This window comes from Suricata suricatta, chromosome 11 (genome assembly GCF_006229205.1).
Source record: "Suricata suricatta isolate VVHF042 chromosome 11, meerkat_22Aug2017_6uvM2_HiC, whole genome shotgun sequence".
NCBI lineage: Eukaryota > Metazoa > Chordata > Mammalia > Carnivora > Herpestidae > Suricata > Suricata suricatta.
The window spans coordinates 34,174,305-34,188,512 of record NC_043710.1 but is presented as its reverse complement, the minus strand read 5'-3'; the positions used below and the strand labels follow the sequence as shown (position 1 = coordinate 34,188,512).

The window sequence follows — 14,208 nt, the reverse complement described above, 5'->3', positions numbered from 1 at the left end:
AATAATTTGACTCCTTTTATCTTCCCTGAAGACACAGAATGGCTTTCTTCCCTTGGTTCCTATAGTACTTGGTTTATACATGTATTTTATCTTGTATCACAGTCCATCTGCATGTTGATTATTTGCACAAAGTTCTCATTTTACATTACATAATAAGCAATTTGAGGACAGTAACTATACAAATACTGGTATTTCCTGGGGCCCCTGGGTGGCTCGATTGGTTAAGCCTCCGACTTCGGCTCAGGTCAGATCTCACATTCTTGGGTTCAAGCCCCGCATCAGGCTCTGTGCTGACAGCTAGCTCAGAGCCTGGAGCCTGCTTCCAGTTCTGTGTCTCCTTCTCTCTCTGCCCCTCCCCCTCTCATGCTCTGTCTCTCTCTGTATCAAAAATAAATAAAACATTAAATTATAAAAAAACAAAAACAAATATTGGTATTTCCTTTAGTACTAGGCAAAATGTTCATCCTAGAAGATGTTTATTAGTATTTCTCCACAACTACCAAAATTATGAAATTATACAGGGCTATAGTTTCCAAAAGTTTAATTATTTCATATGGAGTACTAAATACAGTGCTAAAATATCATCCTGTAATAAATGTAACAAATTATTTCATATAGAAAGGTGATATCACAGAAAAATTTAGCCAAAATGCATTCATAATTTTAAGTACCTTGGTATTTAATTCCATTTTTTCTCCTTTATAATATTTGAAAAATCAATTTTTTAGCCTCCAGCCTGTCCCATATTTATTTAAATATGCAGAATCAACTGGACTTTTGTGCCTGCCAGAGATATTTTTTGTTAGGAGAATTTCGGGTTGCACATTTGCATTAATTATTTTGAGTCCTTTTAATGTTTTAGAGAAAGATCACAAGAGATGTAACTAATCTCTCTTGTGAAGTAGAACTAAATGTTTAATACCAATAACAAAGTTATAGTGATCAGCAAGATCAGAGATGTAAGCTCAAAGATTTTAAAGGAATTTCTGATAAATCATTCCATCTGCTGTAATTCTTAAGTATCATTCCTTATTTCTGAGAGAAGGAATAGAGTGTCATTTTAAATAAGCAAAATGCAAAAGAAGGCATTTTCCTTCCAGAGGCTTTCCAGTGATGGTTAATTCAGTCATAGAGCTCACTGTGATTTTTGGTAAATTAACATTTGTTAAGGAGAGCCTTGGGGTGTCAGATGGTGGTGAGCCATGTTTCAGGAAAGATCTCAACGCAAGAGAAAGAGAAATAGAGAACTTCATTAGTCACAAGTTTTGGAGGAGGTACAATGCATTGGTCACTGGGAAATCAAGGCAGGATGCCAGCCAAGAGGAAGTAGCAAGACCTGAGGTACATGATTTCTTTTTAGGATTGGTAGGTAGAGTGCTTTGGGGGTCCTGGACTAGACCTGATTGGTCAACACAAACCAAAAAAAGCAGGAGTCTTGGTAAGTTCTGAGGAAGGAGGATGAGAAGCAAAAAGGGGGAAGGAGCTAGGATAGATACATTGATCTCCAGGGCATTGGAGGAGGTTAGATCAGGAATTTACACTTCTTGTGACTCTGCTGGCTGTCACCTAGGCCAGCACTCTGAGGAGGGGCCAGTGTCAGTTCCAAGCCCCAACAGATCCCTTCTCCACATAAAATGGGTGCTGAGGAAGCAATATTATGGATACTTAGCTAAACTCCTAAAAGTGCTCTTTTAAAAAGGTCATTCTAAATATGACTTTATTTTCGTAATTTCTTAATGGAATGTTTGCATTGAAGCCAAAGATGTGCCTGTATTATAATGAAAATATTTTGAGGCAACTAAATCCCTAAGTTAATTAGATTGATCTGATGATTCTGTATTAAGGAGGAGGAGGGGGGAAAAACATAAAGGGTAAAAGCATCCTCCAAGGTTAAGGCTATTTAGGAAGAATGAGTGACTGGTTACTAAGATTTTTTTCTTGCCCTGTTAAATCATAAACAGAATAGGCTGAGAGAGGATGAGACAGGAAAGACCACAGATGGTAGGGTGGTGGGGAGGGAATAGCAATAAATCCTCTGGCAATATCAAGATTTTCTAATGACCTTGGTAAGTGTGTTAATACCAGGGTGGTAAAATTAAAGTGACTCAATATCAGTGTTTCTATTCTCATAGATTCTAAATATTTATTGACAAAGAGAGACATTTTGATTGAAGGAGGAGGAGACTAAGGATGGGAAAGGAAGCATAGAAACAAAACTAACTAAGCACCTAAAATATGTGCAAGATACTCCATTAGGAACCATTACATATTTTTAATTTAATCTAACTCTTCCTGGGGCACCTGGGTGGGTCAGTCAGTTAAACATCTGACTCTTGATTTGGGCCCAAGTCATTATCTCACGACTTATGGGATCGAGCCCCATGGTAAGCTCTGTGCTGGCAGTACATAGAGCAGAGCCTGCTTGGAATTTTCTCTCTCCCTATCTCTCTGCCTTTTTCCTGCTCATGATCTCTTTCTCATATTCTCTCTCTCGCCCCCCTCCTCTCTATCTCTCAATCTCTCTCTCCCCCACAAAATAAATAAATACATTTTTAGAAAATTTAAAAAAATAATCTGACTCTTCCAACAACCCTCTCAGGTAGGTATTATTTTGCCAAACTCATAGATAAGGCAGCTGAACATCAAGAAAATGAAGTAACTTTTCCAAGTCTATACAGCTAATAAGGGCTAAAGAAATTCTAACCTAGGATGGACTAACTCATCACTCCACTCACCTAGCCGAGTTACCTGCCTTATCTTATTTTGCATTGATGTCAATTTTGAATGTCAGCATTATTATCCACAATTTACACATGAAGAAAAAGTGAGGTTAAGTTGGTATTTTTCAAATGTCATTTCAATGGCTAGTGTTAGCCTGTGATGAAGTTTTCAACAGTACAAAGATGTAGAAAACAGACATTAAATAGAGTCAAGTAACAAAATAGTAGGGCATTTTCCATTAATCAGTCAATCTCTCTCAACCTCTTTACCTCTCCATCTCTCTCTTTTTCTATCTGCCTCTCAAGAGGGTCCTTTATATATTTGTAGTATTAAAGTATTCTTTCTTTGAAACATTGAAAAACGGGTGTGTTTGTTTGTTGCTTTATTTGTTCTAATGTCAGAATTTGAAGTTGACAATCCCAATGTTTATTATTGGTGTTTAACTTTATTTTTCTGTAAAATACCAAAGTCCAGGGACCTCAGTGTTCATTAACTTGCCCTCATTATCACAGATGTGAGATATGGAGTTGGGACTCAAAATTCATTTACACCTGGCTCCAGAGGCTGGTATCTCCACATTAAAGTGAAGGGCCTAATCATTATTAGGACTTCTCAGCATTATACTATTCCTGACATGTTGTGATTGTGTGTTCTGTGATTATTTCCCATGTACAAATTTGAGTAATTAGCTAGGATTGTCTCAACTGCATAATTCTGTTGTTACTTTGCCTGCTTTATGTCCATAATGTGACAATTTGTCAGCTAGCTAGCGGTTCATTGCTCTAAATCACAGAAATAAACTGGTTATTCTGGTGGTGTTGGTGTATGTGTGTACGTGAGAGAGACGTGAAACCACTTTAATAAAGATGTATTTGTGGCTTATCCCATTTCATAATTTGCAAACCCAGCTGTGCTCCCCGCTAGGTCTCCTGGATAATTGGGTAGATGAGCTGCATATTGAAGCAGCTGAATTAGTGCATGATTTCCTCAGCAGTCTCCATATTTTAGCACTTGACTTTCTGGATATGGGTATATTGCTAATCAGATTAAATTTTACCTAACTGAGATGGAATGTTTTGAAGACCTGTGCTAGCCTTTGATTGCCCAATTTTATGCAATTCCCAAGATTAGTATTGAAACTTTTTTGGTCTCTTAAGACAGAAAATAGTTACTTTGTATAATTAATCAATTATTCATCAAAGCTAGTTATATCTCTAGCCATACTTCCATGAGTGAAATTGCATTTTTAATCATACGTGCATGAGGGAAAATGACATCTGAACTTTTCCCTTTAGTTCAAGAGAATTTGGGATTCAAGTAGGGAAGGAAAACCTTAAGTTTGTAGGCACTGTTCCATCTTAAAATCACATTTTTAAATAAGCTATATATTCTCCTATAGGTAAACTGTACATAGATAACAGTTCTAAAGATGGCCCTAACTCATTGCAAAGTGACAGCCCAGCCATGTCCCCCAAGAAAGAAGAAGAAGAAGAAGAAGAAGAAGAAGAAGAAGAAGAAGAAGAAGAAGAAGAACAACAACAACAACAACAACAACAACAACAACAACAACAACAAGAAAAGAGAGAAATGAGAGGCAGAGGGGAAAAAAAGAGGAAGAAGAAGACAGAGGGAAGGAGGTCAGGATTGAGGGAGGATGTGGAAGAATAGATAAATAGTTTCAGAGATGGAAAGGCAGACAGATAAACAGACGTGTTATGTGTTATTTTGAAATCAACAAAAATGCTAAAGCACAATAAAATTGTCTGTTTTGGCCTCCCAACTTTACTGTTACACTTTGACATTTGTCAGTATAAAAAGTTTGGTACATTTACTTCTGTCTGTTTTACATGCACTATCTTTGTGATTTTAACTGTATAATTTTATATTATATATTTTAAGCTTATGTATTTTTCATATTAATAGCCTACAGATGTCTTAATGACTAAATTTTTCATCTGATTATTTTATCATTATTTAATGAATCAGCTTCTTTATATTCAACCATTATTTTGTTTTCTTTTTTGCTACTATACAAATCCCAAAGTAATACTTATGAGTGAAAGGTTTTCTTTTTTTATTTTTATTTTTAAATGTGGATTACTTTCTTCAGAGAAAGACTATCCCAAATGAAATATACTACATCATGAACATGTTTAAAACTCCTGTTATCTGTTTTATTAAATTATTTTCCAAAATAGCTATATAAACTTATTTCTGCACCAGCATTGTAAAACAGAGAAGGTGAGAGAGAGAGCAAGAGAGACTAAAGTTTCTTTCACTGTGCTGGAGCCAACAGTAAATGTATAATTTTTGTTTGTCTCCTTGTTTAAAAGAAAAAAATTTATTATAGTGATGATTATTTTTTAGTGTAATTAGGTTGTATCATTGTTCTTCAGTGTCATTGTATTAATGCAAATGCATTTGAAAGAGTTAATGTAGAACTACTTTTCCTTCCAAATTGTGTGGTCCAAATATATTGTTATATGGACATATATATATATACATACATACATACATACATATATGATTTACTGCGTATCTCATATGAATCAAGTGCTTTGTTCCAGATGGTTTACAAATTCATTTTTATCTTCATCAACATCATTGCTACTACAGTATATTGAGATCTTAGTAGTAAGAGGCACTGAGCTAAGACTTTAACTCATTTTCTTGTGCAATCTTTACAGATTTTTTTAAATTTCTAGATTTTAAAAAGATAGAGATTTGGATTAAGAAAAGGATGAAAAACTTATTGAAAATCACGAAGCTCGGAAGCAGTTCATCTAAGGATTTGAACATTGATTAAATCAGACTTTTTAGACCACAGGCTTAGCCACTACCTTAATCTGTGTAGTCATAAAATCTTTTGTATGAAATAGAACTCTTCATTTCTTTCCAAGATTTACAGTTCCATTCCTGGTTGTACCAGAAATAATTAAATAATTAAAAGTCAATAATTATTTTAGGTAGTGTTGGGCAAGTAAGCAAAAAAATACAGTATGACAAAAAGTTCTGTATATGTATGTGTACCTAACACTAGTAAAAAAAAAAAAATCTCTAAGTCTGAGTAGGTGATGGCAGAGACTCATTCTCTCCAGCTTTCCTCTTCCTCTTCTGTGCCTGGGACTTACATGACTGTTGATTTGGCCCCATACTTCATATTTGTAATGTCAGTGTCAACTCATAAGTTGTTGTTTTATAATCATTAATGATTGTAAAACCAATATGAAGAATAGTAGAAGAGGGAGGAGAGAATGATTATTCTTTGTTAATATTTATGCTGAGTATTTTTGTGCTTTTTCATTTTATCCTCAAAATAATCCTATGAAGAAGTAGCCATTGAACTGAGACCCAAAGATAAATAATTTATCACGTTACTTTATCAAGATCACGAAAGAATAAACATCAGAGCTAAAAGTCAAACCAAAGTCTATTTTACTCCAAAGATTATTAGCCTAAGGAAATATTACCTTTATACTACAATATTAGATATGTGTCCATTTTTTTTTTTTGTCTTCCTTAACTGTAATTGAAACTTTTGGCAATCTGGGTGATGTTGGGAACAAATGTGGGAGAGCCCCAGAAAGAAACTTCCCGTCTATGTTGTCATGAAGTGGATGCCTGCTTTATCGATGGCTATAAAGTTGATAAGATACTTATTAAGGCAAGATACCTGCAAGTTATAATTATGCTGCCTCTCTGAGAAACACTAAGAATTTTATGAACTTCATCTCATGAAACTTCTACAATGCCTGTGAGGCACAGAAAAAAGTAATTTTAAAGGTAGTGTTCATTATAAGATCAAAGTATCCAAAAAGGTTCAAACTATCTTTCAGCCACCTAACATTTTCTTTAATGTTGAAATTTAATAAGTTTTCATTGTTCAAATGATCAAAGGCTTGTCTGAAATAGTCGTCCATGCTTGCATTAATGAAAGAATAGACTCTGCTGAAAATCCTATAGTATCTTCTTCATGACAGTGACCTCAAGTGAAGCGCCACACAAGACAGTGTTTGAAGGTCAAATAGATTTGGGGAATGGTTATATTAAATATCTCTCTAAGAGATTCGTAATGCATTTGTACATTATGAAGAAGCAGACTTCAAATTTAACAGTGCATTTGAATTGTTGGAGTGCTGATTGAAAATGCAAACCCCATTGTCATAGGACTCAGTTATCACCCAGGAGTGTCATGTTTCAACAATCACCTTACGTAATTATGTGGACAGATCGTGCAAGACCAGAACTTTAAGGCTTTGAGAAGAACTACTTTAAACACAACTGTTTAATGTTCAAATAAACTTTTCCCCTGAATGTGTATGACCTACAAATTCCATTATTCCTAAAACATATTTTGGGGTACCTTATACTTTGCAGGAAACTTTCTGCAATAACCATGTTTTTTTGAGCTTGATTTCATACAGTTATATTTTAATTTTTCAAAGGCTGAATTCAAACATAAAAACACAAGCCAGTTATATTATCACAACAAAAATAGAATAATTATAATATTCTAGGGAAATGTTAGATTCCAGGTCTTATTATTATAACTGTTACCTCACTTTCCTGTTCTAGGCTTGTATAGAAGAAGGAGCAGTGCGTAACCGTTTTGGAGCTTCAATCAAATATACCTAAATCTGATTATTTGAAAAAATCAGGCATTAATTAAAATTCTGAAGGAGTAAAATATTTTCATAGCCAATGTTTGTTTTATTCATTTACTATTTATTCAGAGATTTCATACTGACCACTTGTTATCTGCTGGTATCAAACTGAGATCTAGAGCTGATAACTTTTTTTTTAATGTTTTGTTTATTTTTGATAGAGAGAGAGACAGAGTATGAGAGGGGGAGGGTCAGAGAGAGAAGGAGACACAGAACCGGAAGCAGGCTCCAGGCTCTGAGCTAGCTGTCAGCACAGAGCCTGATGCGGGGCTCGAACCCACGAACGTGAGATCTGACCTGAGCTGAAGCCTGAGGCTTAACCGACTGAGCCACCCAGGTGCCCCTAGAGCTGATAAATGTAATCTCTGTCTTCAAGGAAATGAGGAGCCAGACATGCTTATCCATATAAAAACAATCTTCAGTGATATAATTTTTATATACATTGTACCTTTAGAGCATGAAGATATGACTGAGTCTTTCTAGTAGTGGAAATGACATTCTAGAAAGAGGATGAGTAGCTGGTTGTCAGGATGTCACAGTGAAGACTTATATGAAGGTTGGATGACATACGTATGGGCATGGAGGGGTAAAAAAGAACGATGTGTATTTAAATAAAAACAATATAACGCAAGACTATGGAGCATATAAAAATAACATTACTCTAAAACCCAAATTGGAGTAGGTTAAATCTACTTTGGAACCTCTTTAGTTATCTACTTGTAGAATTTATATTATGTTAGAATTGGAGGCCTGCTTAGATCTCCCTCCTGCTAGATCCCAAGGAAACAAACTGAGTTGTTTGAGTTCAGAGCTACCTGTGGTCATGGACTATCAAACTCCTAAGCTCTGTTCTACACATTGAAAGGATTACAGGAAATAAACCCCCACCCAAAAAAAGAAGCATATTCTTACAATAAATAATTTTTGTAGTTACTTTGAAAAAGTGTTTAAAATAAAGAGAAAAGAAGAAAAAGGAGGAGGAAGAATGAGAGATAGTACGGAAAGAGAAGAGAAGCAGACAAAGAAGGAAAGAAGAAAGGGATGGGGAGAAGGATAGAGCATGGGAGAGAGAGAAGGAAGGGAAGTTCAATATTTATAACCTTAGTTAAAATGGAAATGAAGCCCAATTGGAATACACTGACAGCAACTCTTCTTCAAAACTGTTGAGGCTTAAAAGTAGGATGAGAATTCCTGGTTAGTGAAATCTAAGATCTTCTCTTTTAAAATATAATCTTTTTAAGGTACTGAGGACCTTTTTTCTACAAAGATTGAGGATTATATTGTTAAAATGCTTCTTGGCTTGCAATATTGGTGTTCCTGCAGGCATACGGACCACTGACACATTTAAACATTACAGTCTAGATGCATCACAGATATAGTAGTTTTATAATTCATTACTTCTGTTTAACTGCTTTTACAAAAAAACAACTTTTTATTGGAATGGAAGTTTGTTGTAGTAGCTGACCATCCTAAGTGCCACTGAGATCCCTAAACCAACTGTGAATGCTTGATCCCTCCTTGGGATCCCACTCAGGTAATGATGAGTTTATTTTGCCCCTAGCTCACCCTTCCAGCCTGCATCAAAGGGAAAGACGGCTTTCAGAGGGAAGAATTCAAGGGAATTTTTTTCTCCCCCTCTTCATTTAATTTAACTTCACCAATCTATTTTCATTTGCAGCTTTTACAAGAGGGCAGGACCTGTTCAATGAAGCACAATGACAGTCCTCCAACCAATGCTACAACAGAACCAGTGACTACCCCACAGGTATTTTTTTTTGTTTGCTTGTTTTGATAATGTCAGAAAGAACTTCTTGAATCCTTTGGGTTCAATGATTTTCTCTGTGGCTATAGCTGGAACAGGAATGTTGTATTGACTAATACGAGATACTTCCTTCACCTAGTGTCTTTGGACATTTCCTTGACCAGTGTGCCTGCAACTAAGTTTTTGGCTTGATCATCTGAGATTCTCAGAAGAACAAGGGTGAAGGAGGTACACCCCACCACACACACACACAACCAGGAAACAAACCAAAAAGATAAAGAAAACAAAAAACATGTATCTGTTCCTTATGCAACAAAAAAAGATAAGAAGTGTACTTGGGGAAGCAGATGAGGGAGAAAGAAGTACATATCTCCAACAAAAACAAACAACAAACATAATTCAGGAACTTCCTTATGAACTTCTTTCTGTACTGTTATTTGACCAAAAATATTATATCATAGCAACTCGTAAAGTTCATTTCCCTTAGCACAACACTCCCTAATATTTGGGTTAATCAGAGTTGAATGGTTTGGCTTAAGTTTTCTCAAAATAGTTTTTGAAAAAACTTGCCATTTGTTGACAATATTTTTTGTACTTCCACAAATTAGAAGTATGGACATATTTACACTTATTTCATTTGGGTCTAGCATTCACTTATCTGTTGGATATTTGTTGAGATAATAAATTTATGTTACTATTCTGTTAAGATTTTAATTTTTTTAATGTATATTTATTGCAACTATTCTAATTTTGTTTTCCTGTTGTGTTTGACAGAAATTGCAAATCCTTCCTTGTACTGAATGTGAGGTGAAAAAAACCCCGGAAAAACAATTGGCCAACTTTGAAGGGAGGGCAACTAGAGAAGAAAAAATACTGTAAATATCAAGAAACTGTGTTAAAAACATCCACTTATGATTATCTTCATACTCTTTTTCAACCACAGGCTTGATGGAAATACTAAGTTTTTAAAGCATGCAACTTTTTCACAATTTTATGTAACTTTATATAGTCTACAAATTTTCCAAAAGATTCCAGGTCAATTATGATCCTTGAGCAATAACCTAATTAAAATGGATATCCACAGTCTTAAATAGTCATTATTATCAGTAAATTGCCCAGTATAGATTGTTCAGTTTTGAAATCAAACACAGTATGACATTTAATTCTTCTGGTTCATTGGCTATCTAGTACTTTTATCACCTAGTTTTGAAATTAATTGGAGGATGATAAAATTTTGTGGGCCCTTGGCATTCTTACAATCCAAATTGCAACCATATCATAAAGATTTGTTCACATTGGCCAATGGGAGTCACTTTCTTTAAGGTTGGAATCTGGGTCAACCTGAACATATTATTTATATGGGGGTGTTATTGCTATACTTTGTATTATTTAGAACCATGTCTAAATGATGTCAAGACAATTCTTTCAGATTTTTAGTCAATAAAATTCACAAAATGTGTTTGGTGTAATGTAGACAAAATATCTTGATGAATGACCAAATTTCTGACATAATTGATGAGTTTTTTTGGCATTCTATAGACACATCCCTATGGTGGTGTGCTGGAATTACTCCAAGTTAGGAAATGAGTTCTTTGAAATGCCTAGCAAGATTTTTTTTTCTATGAAATTGAATGTGGAATGACAAGAGGATTGCAAAACACAAATATGCAAGCAGACAATATACATTTAAAAATAAGGATTTCATGAAAGTAAAACAGCCACATATAACCAATAAACCCAGATTTGTATATTTTGATAACAAAAGTATTATTAAAACAAGGCAGTGGCTGTGATCACCTTTGAAGTTGGATCTCTACATAGGAATACCACTAATCAAATGAATGCACTCCTGAATAATCTGAATGTAGCTCAAAAGCAGCAGGAATTGATACCTGAATCCTATTTGATTCATAGGATTGATACAGCATCGAACTTAAAGACTCAAGTTAATGGGTTAAATGATACAGTTAGGTTGTCTGCACTGAATAGATTCACTTCTGCTGGATAGATCCATTTTGCAAATGCACAAAGTATATAAAACTGTTGGTTTTATAGAGTGGCTCTGCCAAGCCACAATTAATTAATATATTTGGAGCACTGTGTCCTGGCATGCTGTCATGAAGATATTGTTACTTGAAGAGAGAAGGGAAGGAGGTAGGAAGGGGAAGAAGGAAGGGAAGGAAGGAAGGAAGGAAGGAAGGAAGGAAGGAAGGAAGGAAGGAAGGAAGGAAAGAAGAAGAAGGGAGGGGAAGAAGGAAGGGAATTTGTAATCAATAGATGGACTTAAATTCTGATACATAATGGCACACCTATGATCACAGTGACATATTCCAAGAAGTTTAGTAATCTGGAAAAATGGCAAACTATCATTAATAGTATTAAGTATTATTTAATATAATCATGTAGCAATTATACTTGCGGAGTAATTCAGTGTCATTCATCAGTATTATTTTTTTGGATTATGGGCTACTTGAGAAGAAAAGAGAATGTACTGATAGATGGTCCATTAGAGGTTTCAGATGAAGTGACCAGGATACAAGAAAAAAATCAAGGTCTAAAGTTCCTACTGACTCCTCAGCTCTAAAACTCATTTAATCCTATGAGATGGAATATTGCTAATTTCTGAGTTCTGTTCCTATAATTTCCCCACTGAGCCCTAGTATCCCTAACCTACTCAAAGAGAAACAGATAATTTAGTTTTCATTTAGGTTCACTTCCCCTCTCCCACCCTGTGCTCCAATTTCTCTCCTGGACTCTATGGACCCTATCGAAAGTTAATCACCATTTTACCTTACATATGTTTTGAGGCATCTTTGGAACTAATGAAAAGAGAATCAAGCTGATATGTTCTGAAATTTTTATAAGATGCTAGAAGATGAGAATTTGGCTTAATATAAATCAAATTCAAACAGCTTCATTTGTAAAATTTTCTTGTGCTCTAAATCTCTAGTGTGTGACAGTAATCAATCAATTTCTCTTAATTACTGGCATGATCAAGTGGGCTTTACATGAGCATAATGTATTGATATTTTTCTTTAAGAATATATAGCACCATGCATCCTACACAGTTACTGTGGTCTATTCATTGCATTATTTGTTTCAAAACAAAAAAAAGAATTGCAGCAGAACTCCTTTATAAATATTTAGAAATATTCTGGGAGTTCCTTTTAATAGTCAAGCATGGAATTTCTTTTTTCTTAGTATGTTATGTGACTTTTACAAACACATTTTATTTCTCTCAATTCTTTAATTGCTTTAAAATAGCATCAGAAAGGCTTAAATGCTTTACTTACATGTGTGACTTTGTCCGTTAAGGAGATGACATTCCTTATTATTTATTTTAGTTAACAGCTACATAAATTGATGTTGTTTTTGAGAAGTTAACATTCCTAGCCTGACTACCCTCATGGGGAAGAACATATTAACCTAAATATTCAATTTAGATCCTATAACTGTGCCTATAATGGTAAACAGTGAAAGGTCACTTAACCTTAGCAGAATATGAATGGACCCCTATTGAGAAATAAAAATCTTTTCCAATGGAATAACTTGTTTTAATATAGGTCCTAACAAAACTAACAAAAACATATTTCTCTAGTTGTTTTTAAATACTAATCAATGCTATATATTCAAAGTTAGGAATTTGTTTCAGACTTTGTTGTTTCCTTTTATATGCATTAACTATGTAATGGGTGAGTGCCTAAAATGTGTAAGACCTAACTGAATGCTGTCTATCCAATGCCAACATGCTCAGAAACAAAGTGAATAATTTAGTAACTCATCTAGATGTGGTTTTCTGTGTGATCTTAATTCTCTGACTACTGAATATACTAGATGGCTACCTTTTTTAATTTTTAAGCAGATATTTAGCATTATAGTGTTATTTCAGACGCGGTTCTATTTCATAAAGTATACTGGATTACAATTCTAAGACAGTTATATGAGAAGCGGACCTTTACTGTTTTAGATTACAATGTGGATAGCAGATTAAAATAACTCTTTGCGAACTCGGCTATAATGGAATCTTATTTTTATAGCTCAGGTACTGTAATTAGCACTAATTGGAAGCAGAGGCTAAAATTATTATTGACACCATAGAGTAATGTAAGCTGGCCAGACCTGGAGAGTTATGAAAACATATACTTGTTCACTTACGGGACATGTCATATGTACAGTCTTAAATTTCCCCAAACTATCTGTTGGATTATGTTACATAATATTAATGGTCAATGATGAAGAATAAAAGATACTGAAAGATGGCCTATTTTTGCTCAATAAAGATTTGTTACCAAGACTACCATGTATATCCTCCTACATAATTGAAAAAACAAATATTAATATTAAAAATCGTACTTGCTTCTGTGTATCAAGACTGAAAGACCTTTGTGAAATATCACCCCAGGAGTATCTTCAATCTCTCTTTGCCAATGTCACAGAAATCCTTCATTTCATATAGAGGTATTTTGCCTTGTTTTGTTTTGTTTAATATAGTTTCATGATGGCAAAGATTTTTGTCTGTTTGCAAATGAGTTTCGAGTGCATAGAACTAGCTTCCTCCTAGAAGATGCTCAAATGTTTGTTGAATGAATTAATTCAGAACCAGAAGCAGCAAGGGAAGGAAAAGGAAGCAGAGGAAGCATATTCTCCTGTGATAATAGGGAATCATAAAATGTAGTCTTTTAGGAAGAGAAAATAAATACAATGTCTTAGTTTTGTTCTTTTGTTTGGTTTTGTTTTTAGGCTATTTGTCCTTGCTTTTTTCCCAGAAAGATTTATCTATGGGCCCGTGGCTATGATTAAGCAGAGTAGATGTGGCATTTCTGGATGAATTTTGGAACGCTGCTCAACGTGATAGACACAATTCACTAGGCACCGGTGTGTCTTTAATTGGAATCTAGCTTTGACATTTGCCTGGACTTAGGTGGGGCCACCTACTTTCTTTTAGTATTAGTTTCTAACCCCTTGACCCTTAAGTTGTTGGACTTAAATCAGAGATTTTCTTCTGCATTCTGCTGCATTCTTCATTCTCTTAGTCGGAAAGCAGACACAGCCCCCTGAGGA

The 14,208-nt window shown here is 34.7% G+C and overlaps 1 protein-coding gene across 3 annotated transcripts in view; it reads left to right on the top strand.

The window, feature by feature from the left end:
• LUZP2 (leucine zipper protein 2) overlaps positions 1 to 13,444 on the top strand; it is a 454,470-nt gene extending 441,026 nt beyond the window's left edge. The window contains exons 11-12 of one of the 3 annotated variants that reach the window (XM_029915060.1): positions 9,064 to 9,150; positions 9,922 to 13,444. In XM_029915060.1, coding sequence (XP_029770920.1) covers positions 9,064 to 9,150; positions 9,922 to 10,026 — 192 coding nt within the window. In that variant the 3' untranslated portion in view covers positions 10,027 to 13,444. Of the gene's footprint in view, positions 1 to 4,120; positions 4,267 to 7,296; positions 7,375 to 9,063; positions 9,151 to 9,921 lie in introns of those variants that run through there. The other 2 variants (XM_029915061.1, XM_029915062.1) reach the window with 2 other exon arrangements.
• Positions 13,445 to 14,208: the final 764 nt, after the last annotated feature.